Source organism: Eucyclogobius newberryi, unplaced genomic scaffold (assembly GCF_026437365.1).
Source record: "Eucyclogobius newberryi isolate DKJ021-1_F unplaced genomic scaffold, fEucNew1.0.hap1 SCAF_2, whole genome shotgun sequence".
In the NCBI taxonomy this organism is placed as follows: domain Eukaryota; kingdom Metazoa; phylum Chordata; class Actinopteri; order Gobiiformes; family Gobiidae; genus Eucyclogobius; species Eucyclogobius newberryi.
Window position 1 is genome coordinate 37,180,673 of NW_027315834.1, and position 19,324 is coordinate 37,199,996.

Below are 19,324 nucleotides of genomic sequence, written 5' to 3' on the forward strand. Positions count from 1 at the left end.
AAAATCAGAAGAATCCTGCCTAAAAGTGATGCCGAAAAACTTATCCATGCATTTGTAACGACTAGATTAGACTACTGTAACTCCCTGCTTGCAGCGTGTCCTAAAAGCTCCATAAAAAGCTTTCAACTGGTTCAAAATGCAGCAGCAAGATTACTAACAGGAACAAAAAGAAGAGAGCATATTACGCCAGTGCTGAAGTCTCTTCACTGGCTCCCCGTCGAGTCTAGAATCAAATTCAAAATTCTACTCTTGACCTACAAAGCCATAAATGACATGGCCCCATCCTACCTCAAAGATGCTATAGAACCATATCATCCAAACAGAGCTCTTCGCTCTCAGAATGCTGGCCTTCTGGTGGTGCCAAGAGTCTCTAAAAGTACTGTAGGAGGTAGAGCGTTTAGCTACCAAGCTCCTGTGTTATGGAATCAGCTCCCGACCCATGTTAAATATGCTGACACAGTCTCTTCATTTAAGTCCAGGCTTAAAACGTTCCTCTTCGAAATCGCTTATGGTCAGAGTAGTTAGGAACAGAAAGATAAACCCACAGCTTCAGCTACGCTGCCCTAGGAGTAACTGTGTTGGGGGAAGTATGACAGCTTGAGCACTATCCTCTTCTTCTTCTGACTACTTATGCTATCAAACAATATTTATTTTTTGATTCCACTTGCAAACTGTTCACCGCCTTCTTTTCTTTCTCTCACTCCTGAGGACCTGTGGACCCAGATGCCCCTCCCCTGGTGAAGTGGTCCCTGCCCTGTGTGGACGGTCCCTCATCTGCCTGAAGAGTGGCTCCAGTTCGCCTCAGTCGGTCCCTCTTCTGCCTGAAGAGTGGGTCCAGCTCGCCTCCGACGGTCCCTCATCTGCCTGAAGAGTGGGTCCAGCTCGCCTCCGACGGTCCCTCTTCTGCCTGAAGAGTGGGTCCAGCTCGACTCAGACGGTCCCTCTTCTGCCTGAAGAGTGGGTCCAGCTCGACTCAGACGGTCCCTCTTCTGCCTGAAGAGTGGGTCCAGCTCCAGTCTCCTCGTGTCCGTCTGTCCGTCTGTGAGAGTCGGATCTCTCCTTCACTGGAACTCCTCCAGGTTTCTACGCTTTTTTCCCAAAGAGGTTTTTTTGTAGTTTTTCCTGGCCGAGAAGGAGAGTCTAAGGACAGAGGACCCTGGGACATCGTCCCTCGCCACCACAGACATTGTCTGACTTCATCGCCACCACAGACATTGTCTGACTCCATCGCCACCACAGACATTGTTGATTCATTTCTCCCTGTGGCCCTCAGAGGCAACTGTTGTTGTGATTTTGGGCCTTACAAAAATAAATTGATTTGATTTGATTTGATACTGACAGAGAAGATGTCCTTGTGTCGGTTTTTGTTTCATGCAGATAGGCCCAGTAATTACAGAGATATGCACCATAAACCAGGCCAAAACAAGCCATTCAAACTGTATATTTTGTTATAAATGATTCATGGCTAAGGCAACGGCCCCACAACCCTCTATCTTGAAACAATACAAATTTTCCAAGTAAACAGGAGAAACTTGGACAAACTTCGAGCCTATTCCTTGGCATTGCGGTATCAAGGCTAATCCCATATATACTGTATGTAGCCGTCTTGATCTCGCTGCCAAAAATCTGTATATCCTGCTGGCTAATTGGATAAAAAAGCATTCTCAAGCCTTAAAATATGTAAAGCTCGCTGCTTCTGAAACGCTGAGTAATCCTCACCGTGGCATTGGATATCACGTTCAAAAGGAAAATGCTGGATAAACAGCGTTCACACAAACTTCCACACTCAAACGTTCATTTACTCACAACGTTTACTTGCATTAAATATACTCCATGTCAATTACGACTAAACTGAAGCCACTTTTTCATTAACTTCTCCTTTTTTCTTTTTTTCAAATTATAGGATTGGGATGGATCAATCAGTCTGCCCTTGAGCAAGTTCAGGGCCATTTCGTCTCTGTAATAACCTTTGTTTTTATTGGAAATATATATAAAGTCGGAGCACAATTTTCTCTATCACTATCACTCAGCTCAAAGACATTACTCACAGAGCACCATAAACAAACAAGCAGCGAGCAATACCACATCATGAGCGCCATCGCAAATGACCCAAGCAGGAGCCGCAGAGGACGTTTCAACATGTTTGGCTTATGCTAACGCACATAATTCCAAACGCACTCTTTTATTGTGGTGTTATCTATGGAGTTTTGGCCTGAAATGTGAAAAAAAAGTGAAGACGGTAAAAACGGTTGGAAAAATGCGTTTAGTTTTGGGAATGGCTAGCAAAGAGTATGCCTTTTACTGTACTGCACACATACATATAGCTGACGTTACTATATTCTGTTGCCAAGCACAAATGTGGACTAAACGTTACCTCCCCAGTATTGTTGTTGTATAATTGGTACATTCAATCTGAAGGTACTGTTCTGAGGCCAGATTTTCAGCAACCAAGCCTTTGAAAACAAGTGACCCCAGTCCCGCCAAAATAAGCTACTAAATATAAGAGACTAGTTAAAATAAAGTGTGTTTCCGCTGAACAAGTGCTAAGCTTTTTATATAGTATATTTATCTGTCCCAGTTATACCCTTAAACTTGCCCTATACTTGTTTACTTGTCCTGGACTTGTTTTCTTGCCCTATACTTGTTTACTTGTCCTGGACTTGTTTACTTGCCCTATACTTGTTTACTTGTCCTGGACTTGTTTACTTGTCCTATACTTGTTTACTTGCCCTATACTTGTTTACTTGGCCTATACTTGTTTACTTGCCCTATACTTGTTTACTTGTCCTGGACTTGTTTACTTGTCCTGGACTTATTTACTTGTCCTATACTTGTTTACTTGCCCTATACTTGTTTACTTGTCCTGGACTTGTTTACTTGTCGTGGACTTGTTTACTTGTCCTGCACTTGTTTATTTGTCTTGGACTTGTTTACTTGTCCTGCACTTGTTTACTTGTCCTGCACGTGTTTATTTGTCTTGGACTTGTTTACTTGTCCTGCACTTGTTAACTTGTCCTGCACTTGTTTACTTGCCCTATACTTGTTTACTTGTCCTGGACTTGTTTACTTGTCCTATACTTGTTTACTTGCCCTATACTTGTTTACTTGCCCTATACTTGTTTACTTGTCCTGGACTTGTCCTATACTTGTTTACCTGCCCTATACTTGTTTACTTGTCCTGGACTTGTTTACTTGTCGTGGACTTGTTTACTTGTCCTGCACTTGTTTATTTGTCTTGGACTTGTTTACTTGTCCTGCACTTGTTTACTTGTCCTGCACGTGTTTATTTGTCTTGGACTTGTTTACTTGTCCTGCACTTGTTAACTTGTCCTGCACTTGTTTACTTGCCCTATACTTGTTTACTTGTCCTGGACTTGTTTACTCGTCCTATACTTGTTTACTTGCCCTATACTTGTTTACTTGCCCTATACTTGTTTACTTGTCCTGGACTTGTCCTATACTTGTTTACCTGCCCTATACTTGTTTACTTGTCCTGGACTTGTTTACTTGTCGTGGACTTGTTTACTTGTCCTGCACTTGTTTATTTGTCTTGGACTTGTTTACTTGTCCTGCACTTGTTTACTTGCCCTATACTAGAGTAGTTTCAGGTTGTTACACTTTAAACTTTATGACTGAAAGGATTTTATCACACTCTTCACTTTTAAAGTAAATGTTATAATGATTATTTATGTTTTTACCTGTTTGTATTGTAGATTTAATGCATCTTTTCCCAGGTAAACCACTTTGAGTTACTTTGTTTACAACTTGTGCTCTACAAATAAACTTGCCTTGCCTATTGTTCTCTGCCAAACTCTCCCTCACAGGCTTTGGACCAATGAGGGATTATATCGACTTGTTATAAGGTTTCAGAGTATATTCCAGAACTACTACTATTTTGTGCTATTGACAAATTATCAGCCCAAACGGGATAGAGAATAAAGGAGTGCAAGTAGTAGTTGGCTGTACAAATGGGCTGCCTAAATCATTAGGTTTAGGGCTGTAAGTGGAGTAGCAGCAGTATTTGTTTTCATAGAGAGGCAGTTATTGTTAGAGGGGGAAAGTGGCTCAGATGGTTTGTTTAATGGCAGCGCTGCACATAAAACGGCGTTCAATATTTCCTGAATTCAAACAAAGATAGACGTTTTAACACTTGCCATTTGAAAACAGGAAATGGTCAAATATTCCTCCAAATCATGAACTCTGCCTCCATGTTTTTTCCTGACAGAAGTTTCTCTTTACACCTTTGATTTGACCACTGGCTCCTGTGGCTCAGAGAACAGACTTTAAAGCAGCTCTGCTTGTGTACAAGTCTCTCCATGGCCTAGCACCAAAGTACATCTTGGACATGTTGGTGCCACATCAACCATCTCGGACTCAGAGGACCTCAGGGACCGGCCTCCTGCTGGTGCCAGAGTCAGGACTAAACATGGACCGGCCTCCTGCTGGTGCCAGAGTCAGGACTAAACATGGACCGGCCTCCTGTTGGTGCCAGAGTCAGGACTAAACATGAACCGGCCTCCTGCTGGTGCCAGAGTCAGGACTAAACATGGACCGGCCTCCTGCTGGTGCCAGAGTCAGGACTAAACATGGACCGGCCTCCTGCTGGTGCCAGACGGCCTCCTGCTGGTGCCAGGGTCAGGACTAAACATGGATCAGCCTCCTGCTGGTGCCAGAGTCAGGACTAAACATGGATCAGCCTCCTGCTGGTGCCAGAGTCAGGACTAAACATGGACCGGCCTCCTGCTGGTGCCAGACGGCCTCCTGCTGGTGCCAGAGTCAGGACTAAACATGGACCGGCCTCCTGCTGGTGCCCAGAGTCAGGACTAAATATGGGGAATCTGCGTTTCAGTTTTATGCAGCTAAAATCTGGAACAGTCTTCCTGAAGATGTGAGAAAGGCTTCTACTCTGACAATGTTTAAATCTAAACTTAAAACAGTTTTGTTTAGCTGTGCATATGACTGAAAGGATTTTTCTTTGCACTCTTCTCTTTTATGACTTAAATTGTTTTTAATTAGTTAATTTTATTGTATTTCTGTAATTTCTTTGTGATTTTAATGCATTTTTCCTGCTGTGTGAAGCACTTTGAATTACCTTGTGTATGAAATGTGCTCTACAAATAAACTTACCTTGCCTTGATTAAGAAGACACAATCTTCATTACTGACAAATGGCAACAACATCAATCTCGATACGCATTAATTCCCGAGTTTACAAAAGCCCTACACAAAACCAATATACTATAATACTACTCTCGTTGTACGCAATGCGGTTTCTCACGCGTATTATAGAGTATTTTGAGAACTCCATCCTTAAAGTCTATTTCGGTAACCTAACATGAGCTGGTCCTTGTCACATTTCGGCAGCTGGCCAAGTGTGTCTTATTCTGGGTAAGGCATAAGTTAATGCTCCATTATAACGCCGGTGCCTGGAGCCGCTCCGTGGTGTGAAGGACAGACTGACAACGCGCCTGTCACAGAAGCCCAGTAGAAAGTCACCGCAGCGTGCTATTATCTGTGTCCTTTGACGGCTGAAGTTGAGCTCTTTAGCAATATATTCCAGCACAGCAATCCGCCCCGCTAAGAATTGAACGTATCGCCATATTTCACGGCGGCCTTAGAAGACGTGAAAAGCATGTATCCTTCTGTGGTAGAGAAGAACTGTACGTCGTTTCTTTTGGGATTTTTCTCAATATAAATAGTACTGTTGGCTTAGTATCATCGTTGGAGTAATGTTAGCGCTTGTATTACTTGGTGTTTCACAAACTTTTCAGGAGGGGAACACCAAAATACCCATGTAAGGCAGAGCAAAATAATATGTCTGTTTGCCGTAACCCGACCGAGCCGTCAAAATTATAGCAGACTGAAAAAAACATTTCAACATTTTGTCAAAATTGTGCCAAATTCTTTTATTCTTCTTATATTTCGCCGACTCACCGACCGTTTTTTCAAAAAAAGCGCCGTGTTGAATAATTTTGTATCACTTGAACTCGCTAAAAATATTACAAAGCCGAAAAAGGAATGAAAATGAAACTCAACACGAGCGGAGAACGTTTAAGTCATTGTCTGTTGAAGCTTGACCTCTGAAGGTCACTGCGTGTCACTGTCAGAATAGAAAAAAACGGATTTGACAGTGGGCTGAAATATGCAGAATTTGTCATATATGATGACCAAGACCTCGACGATTCTACGACATGAAAATGACCAAAAAATAAAATAATTTGTCCTGTACAAAAATAGTTTATTGGGTGGACTTATTCATTTTTTTGTTTTGCACATTTATGGTAGCATCTCTTTTGATAAATGATAATATTACCTTAATTTCATAGGCAAATTATCATTCTATTCTATTTACAAATTTGGATTTTCTTATGTTTTAAAGTTAAAAAAAAAAAAAAATTGACTTCCTACCTACCCGCTTGAAAAAATGTTGGTAGGGTTACACCAAACATACAATTCATTTTGGATATTTTTTTTGCCTTCAAAGTTTAAAAAAAAATATTATTTACCTACCTACCTACCCACTGGAAAAATGGTGGGTCGGGTTACAGCAAACAGACAATTTATTTGGGGCAGCCTAAGAGTAATATTTTTTAGTTGTAAATATGTTAAATCTGGTTTGATTATTAAGTGTTAGTTCGTCGACAATTTTCAATTTCCAGCTTAAATACAGTTTAAAGTTTTTTCTCGTGAGCCCCGCTCTGTGCCATGCAAAGCCCTCTTTGAGAACCAATGCCGTACATCAAGGTGATATCTGGTTTGATTCCCAGAGCATGCCAGGTATTCACACTTATTCGTCTGGATTCGGCGCGCTTCACGAGAAAATCTGTTGTCATCGATCTGGTTCATGTTCACACAGTACCACAACTGACCAGGAGGGGGTAGTGTGCGCTACGAGGAGTGTTGATCGAAACAAGAAGAAATGAAGGCAGACTTTAAAAACTTTTTTGGGTTAAATTTGAAGTTTTGAGCAGCGACATTGAATACAGAGAAGCAAACTTTTGAAATTCTTTTTGATACATTCACCTCATTTCTTTTGCACTTTTCTAAACTTCGTCTACTTGTCTCTTCGTCTGTGCTTTTTAGTCTGTTTTCCCAGTCTGCTCTGCAAGCCTGAGGCACCGAGACCGGGATTTTAAGTCGATCAGCGTGTGTTGCATTCACATCTTCACAAAGAAATCCTACTTAGTGCTTCAACTGTGTGAACATGCCCATAGAGCGGAGTTTGAATGTCCTCTTAGTGTCTGGATGGGTTTCTTTTTGGGTGCTCCACTTCTCGACTCAAAAATGATAAACTCTGGAGAAGGACAACAGGCTTACAACATGAGCAGAACAGCTACAATGCAGAGGACACATTTGACTATGGGGACAATAAAGAATGTAAAATCTCAAACAGTGTAGGCGACAGTAGCTCGATCAGCGTTTGACTCATGTATCACCTTATTTACAGTAATTTAGTCGATTACTTCTTCTTTCTTTCGCATCATAATACATTTACTGAACAGATGTGGTAGATATAAAGCAGTTCAGGGAATAAAAAAGGTCTGTTTAGGCAGGAAAAACAAGGATTGATCATTATTTGTTCTTTATACTTTCAGTTTGAACCATGAACAATGGCACGGATCGAGCTTTGAGATGATTCTTTTTCAACAAATTGACGGCGGAACGACACAAATGCAAAACAAAGATGGCGTTTCGGGTTCTGTTACGAGTTGCACTGTTTGTGTTTACGTAGCAGAGGCGACGCTTGCCTGTTCCAGACTGTGGCGTTCTGACCTGGGCCATGTCACGCGCTGTAGAAACAGAATCATCCTCTACTCTGTGCGCTGATATATCTAGGCCACGCTTTGTTCATAATCGACGGCAGCTTCTTTCATCGTAATAAAACAGTTCATTAGTTGCTCCGTGCCCCAGCCTCACGCCATCTCGTATTATTTTAAATTTGACACGGTCCCTCCCATATCTTTTTTCTCCTCTTTCATCCATAAAAAGGACGTATCAATAGTTTGTATATATATTTTGCTATTAAGGTTTGTAGCTACATTTTTTATTGATTTGAATGTAGTGGAGCTGTTTCTCAGTCATATTTATCGTGTTTGTTTTTGTCTTTTTTATAAAACTCTTGGAATAAAGTAATAATTACAGACCAAAATACATACAAACATACAAAAAATGACTTGCAGGTTCAATTAAGATGTGTCAAGCTGCAGAAGTATAGAATTCTCCAGGTTTATTCAAATCTACGTATCATATGTTGAACACACAAAAACGTTCAAAAGATAAACCTATTCAGATTTACTTACTTAGGATTAGAGCAGCACAATGTGTCACAATAGAATTAAAATCACAATTTGAGTTTGGTACAATTATCATCTCGCAAAGGCTGCAATTATTTATAGATAATCTGCAAAGAATAAAAATATCCTGCCTTTTTATAGGAAAGCTTTTCTGTAGTTTAGACCTCTACAAAGTGATCTGAAATACATTGGATTTTTGTAATAGTTTGTCAGTTCATCTTTCTGTCAAATGATGTCGTTGATAAAATAAAATAAGAATAAAAAATGAGTAATATTTATCGGTCAAAAACTCTAACAACAATCTTTAAATGCTTTTTAATCTCCAAAACATTGTGAAATCTATTCTTAAATGTATTAAATCTTCCAAGTGCTACAGCCACAAGTCAATATAGTCTTTCAGTAGATGATATTGTCTTGTTGAGTAGGGCAATTTTAATCGAATCAGGATGAAATCATTTCAAATTAACGATCAACACATGGGGTTTTTAACACAGAGGTCCAAAGCCAATCCTTTGTCAGTAAAAATCTGACTAATATTGTGCTCTATCTTGTTTATGTTCATGAAATCGATCTTGAAAGCCATTGTAATTGCTTTTGAACAGACAAAAACGAGATCTAATACAAAACAAATCCAGATTGATCCGACATGAATAATACTTTTGTTAATACTTTTTATCGCCCAGCCCTACTTTCTACTTTTGAGAACAATAAACTACCTTAATCTGAAATGAGGATCTACCGCAAGCACTTCACATGCATCACACAGACTCTGTAGTGAAGAAGAACCGTCGTCTTTGAAACACCACGTATGAAAAGCCATCTTATCTGACTACAGCAGGCTGGCGTAGTCCTAGTTACTGTATATTAATTGCAGCCGGGAGCTCCGTGTTACATAAGGTCCCAGAGGAGAAGACACAGCGTGCAGCAGCGCTCATTCTCCCCGTTCTTCTCTGCTCACCTCCGCCACTCGTCCATAATTAATGCTCCATCATTTCTGCACCTTCTCTTCCTCTTTTTTATGATTTAGCACCGGCCCACACGTCCTCTGAGTCTCCCGTCTCATAACTCGTCTCTCAAACCTATAATACCTATAACCTATATATATTAACACGTCTTTCACGATTACATTTTTTTTTTTAAAGTGTGTTCCATGAGTTGGCATCTTCTGTAGGAGACATTACTCAAAAAGACTTATCCGGTCCACACCTTGGAGAAATCACCTTTATGGCGCCAGCTAAAGGCAGGTTGTAGTGTTCAACCTCAATTTGTTAATTTGATGTTGTATTAAATAATAAAAAAAATCTATAAACATTTGTCTGTGGTTAATCATGTGACAAACATACATTTCCCCGAGCTAATGGTTTAACCGGTGAGGGAATGTTGAGCGGTGAAACTTCCAGTCACCAATGTTACGACACAAACACGCACTTTGAGGGTTAACAGTCCCAAGAACTAAGTCCCTATCATCCCCAGTCCCTATTTAGTCAGAGGAAGCACCCAGTCCCTCTTTCTCCCGTTCATACAGCAACAGAGGCTGAAAGTGGGTCTAACTGGCTTTGAAATAAGGGCATTTAAATATTTAATAAAGGCAAACAAAAGTATTTTTTTATTCATGCTATTCCTTTTGAGCGCTGTAAAGTAGCACATAAAGCTGTGATGCACAAAAAGCTTAAACAAACTAAATGAACAATAAAATGACCCGACGAAGCTCCAGTTGGATAGAAACGTAGTCGACTAGTGCTGCCCGGTGGCTTAGTGGTTAAGGCACAGCACGCATTATGCCAGGCTCCAAGTGCAGCTGGCCGCAGTGTTGTGAGTTCGACTGCGACAAAGAAAAAGAAACATTGTGGACTAAATGCAGTTTTAGAGTAAGTGTGCAGGCTCCTCTCTCTTGTTTACATGTTCCCTGTAATAGTCTGGCACCTTTAGTGATCTCCGTTTACACGTGAACAATAAAACACAATTATTCACAGTTATTCTGAATTTTCAATCACTTATTTACAAGATAAGAAGGATATTTCAGGAGCTGTACTGTGTCCAAGTTATTTCTATTCTCACATTAAATGAAACATATTTCCTGACAAAGATGGTGTTATAAATGTACTTGTATTGCAACAGTGTGAAAACACCTTAAAAGCACAGAATATACAGATTTCTAAATGGTTCTAGGCCTATTTAGCGCAGCACAAGGGTTACATTTCAGTAAATGTAAGTAGCACTTATCAAAGCTAAAAACTGCCAAGCAATTTAAAAATGTTCAGTTTTGATGCATTTTGCTTTTGACCTCTTTTCACAATAAGCCATTTTCGCAGGTATTTTACAATAACACATTTTGAAGTAAATTGTTTAATAAATATTGGAAACAAAATTAAAAAACACGAACTTACAAAAATTTAATGAAGAAATAAATGACAAAGAAAAGAACGACAATGTAAAATGTGTAAAAGCGTGATATGTGTACTGTAGATGTGGTAATTATTCAACCCGTTACAGCTCAAATATTAACACACTACAAAAAACTCACAAATAAGGTCGCTGCTAGTGCAATAAAAGCACAAGATAAATATTGACCGCCTGAAAATCATTGTTCACTCTGTCTATATAGTCATCATTGTGACGCCTATGTTTTCATACGCTTTTGTTTTATATTTCAAATGAAATCTTGCATCCCGCAGCTCAGAATACACTCAAACCGAACGTGATCAAGTGCACTCGGATACGACTGAATTATCCACATATCGGCGTGAACAAGCTGCCCTCTGGCTCCGCTCTCCAACCCAGATGCTCCCGAGCTCGCCCAGTCATGTGACCGCACTCAAGTCACCATCGCACACAGAAGGAGGACGGCAGAACAATGCAAGAAAATAAAGAGCGGATCACAAAGACGGAATGATGCAAGGGAGCGTAAAATAAAGCCGAAATGGGAACGCGTTTGTGAAATATGGAGGGCGGAAAGCTGGGAAGGAGGGAGGAGCGTGTGAGAAATGGGGCTGACGCAGACATCAAAGAAACAGAGGAAAGGGAAGAGAAAGAGCGCAGGCTTTAGATGAGTCAGTGGAGGTGGCAGCAACATCTACAGAGAAATGTGGAATCTTCTTCTGTCTTTAGGAGAGTGTTCTGATGCAGAACAAGCTGCTTTAATCTGCAGGAATCTACCTCGAGAGTTGAGGATCAAAAAATGAGATTTAGGGCAACGTTTTGGTGCGTGGGAAAGTGAGAATATCCCAACGTCACGTGCATTTTGAGAGATTTTAAAGGAAAAAGGATAGATATGATTCAATTTTGAGTTTCAAATCTAAATATAACGTTATGTTTGTGACCAATGAGACCGGCTGAAGATGTTTAAGTTGTATTTTAACTAGTGTTGTCACGATAATAACATTTTAAAACTCAATTTCGATAGTACATTGAGAGCACGGTGATGATTTGAAAATGCTTTTTTTTTTAGGTAAAGGTTGTAGACAATAGACTGACATTTTAAACACAAAATATTTTGTTAATGCATCCACGTCTTTATATATCCAAATCATCCATAGAATCTTCCAGAGCGAGAGTGTTCAAATACGCTGTAAAAAACACCTATTTTTCATGCTAATAAATGTCAAGCTCTGGCTCGGGTATTTTAAGTTTTATTTCCAAACTGCTTAAGAAATGGAAAAAGATTATAGTAAACATACAAAGAGTTTTCACACCAACCACGAGAGATATAGTAAATAAATGTTACTACTGAAACTTTTATATTTATAAGTAAGGCTGTGTTTTGGATGGCTCGCCTTGTGACATCTTTACTGATTCTTCTCTGTCCCATCGTTTGACCTCTGACCTCAGCATCGCCTGACATCAGCTGACAGTTACGCTACTTAATAATATAAGCTGCTTTTATGTTGTAATATTGATAACGGACAATGTTTTTTTTTATATCATACGCTTCTATAATATGCGTTTACAGCTGAGTGGCACTTCATCATCTGGTTTCTATTCTATCAGTTTCTATTTCTGCTCAAACGTCTGCTTCTGCTGCACTTGTGTATAATCTGCTTAATAGGGCCAATGTCAGTAAGGTCCAAAAATATAACAGCCACACAGTTCCTATGGATTAGCGCCTATGGATTTATTAATTATTTCTGGATATAAATATGGAAATGGTGGTTTTATAGAGCTTTAGGGTGTGTTCACATCTGCACAATCATCACCATGTTAACTGGTGCTGTCAATCGATTAAAAATATGTATTAGATTAATCACATTACCGTATTTTCCAAACTATAAGTTGCACCAACCAAAAAATGCATAATAGAGAAGAAGAAAACAGATAAGTCGCACTGGAGTATGAAATGTGGTTACAAGTGTGAAAATAACAAATAATATCACATATAAGTCGCTCCGGAGTATACATATAAGTATATAAGTATAGATATAAGTATAAATCGCACCTCAGCCAAAAATATGAAAAAAAGTGCGACTTATAGTCCAGAAAATATGGTATATGATTTTTTAATGTCAATATTTAAATGGGATTATGTTAATGTCTAATTTGAAGTATTTTTGCCCATTTTCTTTAACAGATTTGTATCATTTAGACAAAGTATTTCACAAATCGAATTATTTTAAAGCTCGACTGGCTATAATTTCAGTATAGACATCGTATTTCGTGTTGAATCTCTGTGGTCACATGTTTCAGGTAAATGTACATGACCAAACAGCAGGTTTAGTGGGGTTAAAGGCCCTTCATTGTCGCTTGCGAGTGTAACTGGAAATATTGGACCCACACGAGCACTCGTCGCAGAGCACGCTTTCTACCTCACGGAGTAAAGTAAAGTTGGATCATAAACCTGAGTCTCTGAGTGACTGATGGATTTTCTGCGTAAAATTGAATGTGTGACATCAGCGTTGCTGCTGTACCTTCCTCCTTCACTCAGGTAACTCTCGCTGGGTAATCTAAAAGACTGAGTTTGGTGGGATTGATTGCATGAGTTAACGCCTTAACTTTGACAGCCCTAAACTTAACTGGGACTAAATCTGGAATGTATTCTGAATTATAGATCAGGACTAAAGCAGGACAAGAACGGCACAGTGCGTGGTTTGTAGCATGTCCCTAAGTGGACTACAAATTGTAAAAGTATTATAGAAAGTAATTTATTAAAAAAAATCCATCCATCATCTGTTTATAAGCCAAAACAAAAACAAAAAAATTATTGTTTATTGCATTGTATTCTTGTATCTACCGTTTGATTTTTAGAGCTGAAAAAGAGCCAGTCAATCAGCAGGAAAACAGGCTGCTCTACAGAAGGGTTTTCAGCTGAAGATGGAGCAGCAATTTACTGACAAGATAACGCTCATTAATTAACAGAATATTGAACGTTTTGACAAATGGTTCATTTTATTGTAAACTGTACTGTATGATGTAAAAAGTTACTCTTGAGCAAGAACATAATTTATCAGAATTAGTTGTAATTGTTGTATTATTGAACAGCTTTTGAAGACAATTCCGCATTGTACTACAAGGAGAGATTCAGACTTGTTTATGACCTTGTTTGGCTCTGGGTTGATTCCGAAATCCTGGTTGAATTTAGCTATTTAGTTATTTAATTTAGACGTATTACAGGGCTCAAATTCCCTTCACTATTCAACTAAGTAACTTTGACGTTCAAATAAAGCAGCTCTGCTTGTGTACAAGTCTCTCCATGGCCTAGCACCAAAGTACATCTCGGACATGACCGTCCTCCTGCTGGTGCCAGAGTCAGGACTAAACATGGACCGGCCTCCTGCTGGTGCCAGAGTCAGGACTAAACGTGGACCGGCCTCCTGCTGATGCCAGAGTCAGGACTAAACATGGACCGGCCTCCTGCTGGTGCCAGAGTCAGGACTAAACATGGACCGGCCTCCTGCTGGTGCCAGAGTCAGGACTAAACATGGACCGGCCTCCTGCTGGTGCCAGAGTCAGGACTAAACATGGACCGGCCTCCTGCTGGTGCCCAGAGTCAGGACTAAACATGGACCGGCCTCCTGCTGGTGCACAGAGTCAGGACTAAACATGGACCGGCCTCCTGCTGGTGCACAGAGTCAGGACTAAACATGGACCGGCCTCCTGCTGGTGCCAGAGTCAGGACTAAACATGGGCCGGCCTCCTGCTGGTGCCAGAGTCAGGACTAAACATGGACCGGCCTCCTGCTGGTGCCAGAGTCAGGACTAAACATGGACCGGCCTCCTGCTGGTGCCAGAGTCAGGACTAAACATGGACCGGCCTCCTGCTGGTGCCAGAGTCAGGACTAAACATGGACCGTCCTCCTGCTGGTGCCAGAGTCAGGACTAAACATGGACCGTCCTCCTGCTGGTGCCCAGAGTCAGGACTAAACATGGACCGGCCTCCTGCTGGTGCCAGAGTCAGGACTAAACATGGACCGGCCTCCTGCTGGTGCCAGAGTCAGGACTAAACATGGACCGGCCTCCTGCTGGTGCCCAGAGTCAGGACTAAACATGGACCGGCCTCCTGCTGGTGCACAGAGTCAGGACTAAACATGGACCGGCCTCCTGCTGGTGCCAGAGTCAGGACTAAACATGGACCGGCCTCCTGCTGGTGCCAGAGTCAGGACTAAACATGGACCGGCCTCCTGCTGGTGCCAGAGTCAGGACTAAACATGGACCGGCCTCCTGCTGGTGCCAGAGTCAGGACTAAATATTGACCGGCCTCCTGCTGGTGCCAGAGTCAGGACTAAACATGGACCGGCCTCCTGCTGGTGCCAGAGTCAGGACTAAACATGGACTGGCCTCCTGCTGGTGCCAGAGTCAGGACTAAACATGGACCAGCCTCCTGCTGGTGCCAGAGTCAGGACTAAACATGGACCGGCCTCCTGCTGGTGCCAGAGTCAGGACTAAACATGGACCGGCCTCCTGCTGGTGCCCAGAGTCAGGACTAAACATGGACCGGCCTCCTGCTGGTGCCAGAGTCAGGACTAAACATGGACCGGCCTCCTGCTGGTGCCAGAGTCAGGACTAAACATGGACCGGCCTCCTGCTGGTGCCAGAGTCAGGACTAAACATGGACCGGCCTCCTGCTGGTGCCAGAGTCAGGACTAAACATGGACCGGCCTCCTGCTGGTGCCAGAGTCAGGACTAAACATGGACCGGCCTCCTGCTGGTGCCAGAGTCAGGACTAAACACGGACCGGCCTCCTGCTGGTGCCAGAGTCAGGACTAAACACGGACCGGCCTCCTGCTGGTGCCAGAGTCAGGACTAAACATGGACCGGCCTCCTGCTGGTGCCAGAGTCAGGACTAAACATGGGGAATCTGCGTTTCAGTTTTATGCAGCTAACATCTGGAACAGTCTTCCTGAAGATGTGAGACAGGCTTCTACTCTGACAATGTTTTCAAACCTACAGATAATAACACATTACAGACACAGATGCATGGTTTGAAATGGGGATGGACGAAGCAAGTGCTTTTACATTTCCAACCCCCTCCCACCCACTCATCACATTAAAACAATAGAATGTATCAACAATGTTCAAAGGCTAAAACAGTTCTGTCCAGCTGTGCATTATGACTAAAAGCATGTGATATGCACTCTTCTCTCAATTAGGTTGCATTGTGATTTTAAAGCAAAGCATCTTGAATTACTTTGTGTACAAATTGTAGTCTAGTGCCTTGCCTTGCTTATTATTTTTGCTTGATTAAAACTGCTTGACTCTGCAGCGCACCAGTCCTTGACATCTATAGTGGCGTTGTAAACAAAACAGAACAAATCTCAGACAAATTAACTTGTTTTTCGTCCCCATTCTTTAAAGAAACAGTTCAAGACGTTACTGAGATGATGAAAGCAAGTTAGTCACGTTCTCTTGAAAGTATATCAAATGTGTGGATCCATCTTGCGGTTCTTCAGCACAGCATCCTTTATATCTATAATTGGATTCTGTACAACACCTCTCAAATATCATCTCATATGCCTTATTTCTAAATCTTCTTCAAGCTTGACCTCTATAACTAGGACATATACACTTTGGACTGAAGTTTTTCAGAGGCTGGCCAGTCGAGTGAGACAAACTCAGATAGAATGTAGAAGAGTTTGAACCAGTCAAGCATGAGAACGAGGAGAGAGAGAACGCGAGCGCGCATAGACAGTAATGCGAAGGTGTCTGGAGACATCGCTCTGATTAAGGACTTTGAACTGACGCGGTAATTAAATATGGAAGGCACGACTTTCGCACAGGCTTTCCGCTCGCCGGCACTACACGTTTGCGGTGTATAATTTACCAGAGGATGCTCGGCGAAGTAACAGCATTTTGTGAACATTTCAGAAGCAGAGATGGCGTCTGTGTAGAATGTATGCACAGGGTTTTAGCATGATTTATGAACGAGCGACCTACTCACCTCCACGAAGATGAAACATGGGAGGATGGAATAGCTGCGAATGGTGTGGTTGGAAGCCATCTTGTCTCCCATCGGGATGGGGAGACCTCTCTGGATTCACAGCCGCTCACTCTGCGGGGACAGAAACAAAGTACACATGAAGCTTAAGATAAGGAAAGAAGCAAAACTCTTATCAAACATATCACACAGGGAGAGTAATAAAGAGTCACATCTGGCTTATTTCTTTTCAATTAAAGAGTCCAAGTGTTTTCATGACTTCATGTTTGCCCAGACAAGATTGCACATGGAAACTAGCATTGAAACTAGATCCTCCAATTGACCAAGTATCGCTACAGGGGAAAAATTCATGAATGGGACAAAATTGGACTTTTCCTACAACTTTTGGAAAAATCTAGATCTATTACAGATCAAGTATAACACCTCAAATAATGTGGCAACGAAATATTAAAGGCGTAATGGACGATTTTTTGGCACCAAATCTGAGTCTCATTTCCTCGTGGCGTGGACAGCCGATTAGTCCTGCCACGTATCAATCATAGCCTCGTCGTCTCGTCCCAGGAGAGCAGCATGTTTCCCTGTGTCTAAGCGCATGGATCTATCATAATATAGTTTCCTCGGTGTGCGGGACAAAATTAAGACAGAGAAAGACAGTTCGAGCTGGCTCAGAAGAGACGGAAATCTATGGAAGACGAGAGATGCGATGCGATCCGTCGCACTAATAAACAAACGCACTTTGCTTTTTTGTGCACAAATGTCTCTACCCTCTCGCTCCTCGTTTCACACTGCAGCCACCCCGCGTAAAAAAGTGTTCGGGCCAAAACATCGCCAAAACCAGTGAATTATATGCACTGTACATATTGAGATACTCACACAGTCACTATATTTATACTAAACAATCTATTAAACATAACAAAACAAATGTATACAAATATCTATTTGAATGATTTGCTTTGTCGTTCTTACATTTCAGTTGCTACAATATCTGTTTCTTATTGTTTTTGTTTATTTCAGTGGATGTAACATATATTCCACCATTCAGATTCTTCATATCGAATGGAACCAGTCCTTTTTCTGTCGAGAATTTGACTTTCATGGTTTTTCTATTGGCTGTCGCTGTCTTTGCATAAAAAGTTTCTTGAACAAAAGCAAGAGAATCCCTTCCCTGCCTTCATTCGTAAACCCAAAATAATCCTGCTCCCAGCGGCAGCAGATGAAAGACTGTCCCGAGTGCCTTTGTACCCGTCTTTGGGCGTCTGGAATCCCTGCCACAGATCAGCCAGACGCTCCAATCCCCTGCTATCGTTTGACTTTATAATCCAGGCACAAATGAGTGAGAGGACTTGTTGTTTCCAGTGGATACTAGCCCTACTGTACTGAATGTAATACTATAACCAGAGGAAAGAGATGGCAATGGGCAGCAGCCAGCGTTTCATTACAAAGTTTTAGTTAAATTAGGTTTCCCATTGAGCACAGAGATCCCAGGGAGGACTCATTATATAGTAGTATAATCAAAGACAATTGGGCCGTCTCATCCGTTTAAGCAGCACAATGTGCCGTTTTGTGCAAGTAGCTTTGACACATTAATGCTATGCGAAACCATACTAAAAGATATCAAGTGAATAAAATGTGGTGTTCAGATTCAGACGATTTTATTAATCCCACCAGGGGCAATTAGTTGGAGCAATAAAAAAAGCACAGCCAAAAATACAAAAACACATAACAAATTATGGAGCTTTGAGGTTGTTAAATAGCACTCGGTAAAAGACATTACGACTACATTATACTTTAGATTTAAAAGGCGAATAGAAGTGGGAATAAAATATTTCAGGCACCAATGTTTAATAAGGAACTGCACACACAAAAATTAAACTAAGCAAATACAGTAGGTCCGAGCCTCCTCCTGGAGAACTGCTGCAGGTGATGATCTTTCAGCACAGTATTCATACACGACTGAGGCAGTGTGTGTATTCTCATTTCTGAAACAACCAGGTCGAAAGACAAATCCCGTGGTCGTGGAAAAAATGTCAGTGTGTTTGAGAAATGTCAAATTATTGGCATGAAGGAAAGAAAAGAGTACTAATGAGAGAAACTAATGTACTACAGATGTGAACCCCAGTGAGAGTGTTTGAGCTGGAGAAGACTATGTGCAGTGGTCACTCTCTCACATCATCAAGACAAGGTCAAATGGTGAAAAATAATGCAACACTGTATGGAAACAAAATTAATCTTTTATTTTTGCAGAAGCTTATTGTAATTATGCCACAGCAAATGTGTGCTGTAATCAAAGCTAAAGGAGGTCCTACCAAATATTAGAGCGTGTGACCCTTTTATCTGTGGAGTGTGTTTTAAGCTGCATATATATATATCCATGTTAGTAACTACATGTAATCATTTATCAGTATAGTTCAACCCCAGAAGTCATATTTTCAGGAGAAAAAGCTGTGTTGATTTTAGCTGTATTCTCATTTTATGTTGCATTCACACTTCAGTCCCAGTTTGAGCCCATTTTAATTCTGATGTAGACTTGGATTTGGTCCTGTTTTAGTCCTGGTTTAGCCCTGGTTTTGTCCTAGTTTAGCCTTGGTTTAGCCCTGGTTTAGCCCTGGCCTTGACCATGTTCAGTTTCAGCTTTAATCCTGTTTTAGTCCTGGTTTAGCCCTGGTC

At 41.3% G+C, this 19,324-nt stretch overlaps 1 protein-coding gene across 2 annotated transcripts in view; it reads right to left on the minus strand.

Moving 5' to 3' along the window:
* The window catches only part of plppr1 (phospholipid phosphatase related 1), an 83,677-nt gene that overhangs the window by 40,711 nt on the left and 23,642 nt on the right, over nt 1-19,324 (minus strand). For both annotated transcript variants that reach the window (XM_072455225.1, XM_072455226.1), the window contains exon 2: nt 16,661-16,771. In XM_072455225.1, the coding sequence (XP_072311326.1) occupies nt 16,661-16,732 (72 nt within the window). In that variant the 5' untranslated portion in view covers nt 16,733-16,771. The remainder of the gene's footprint in view (nt 1-16,660; nt 16,772-19,324) is intronic.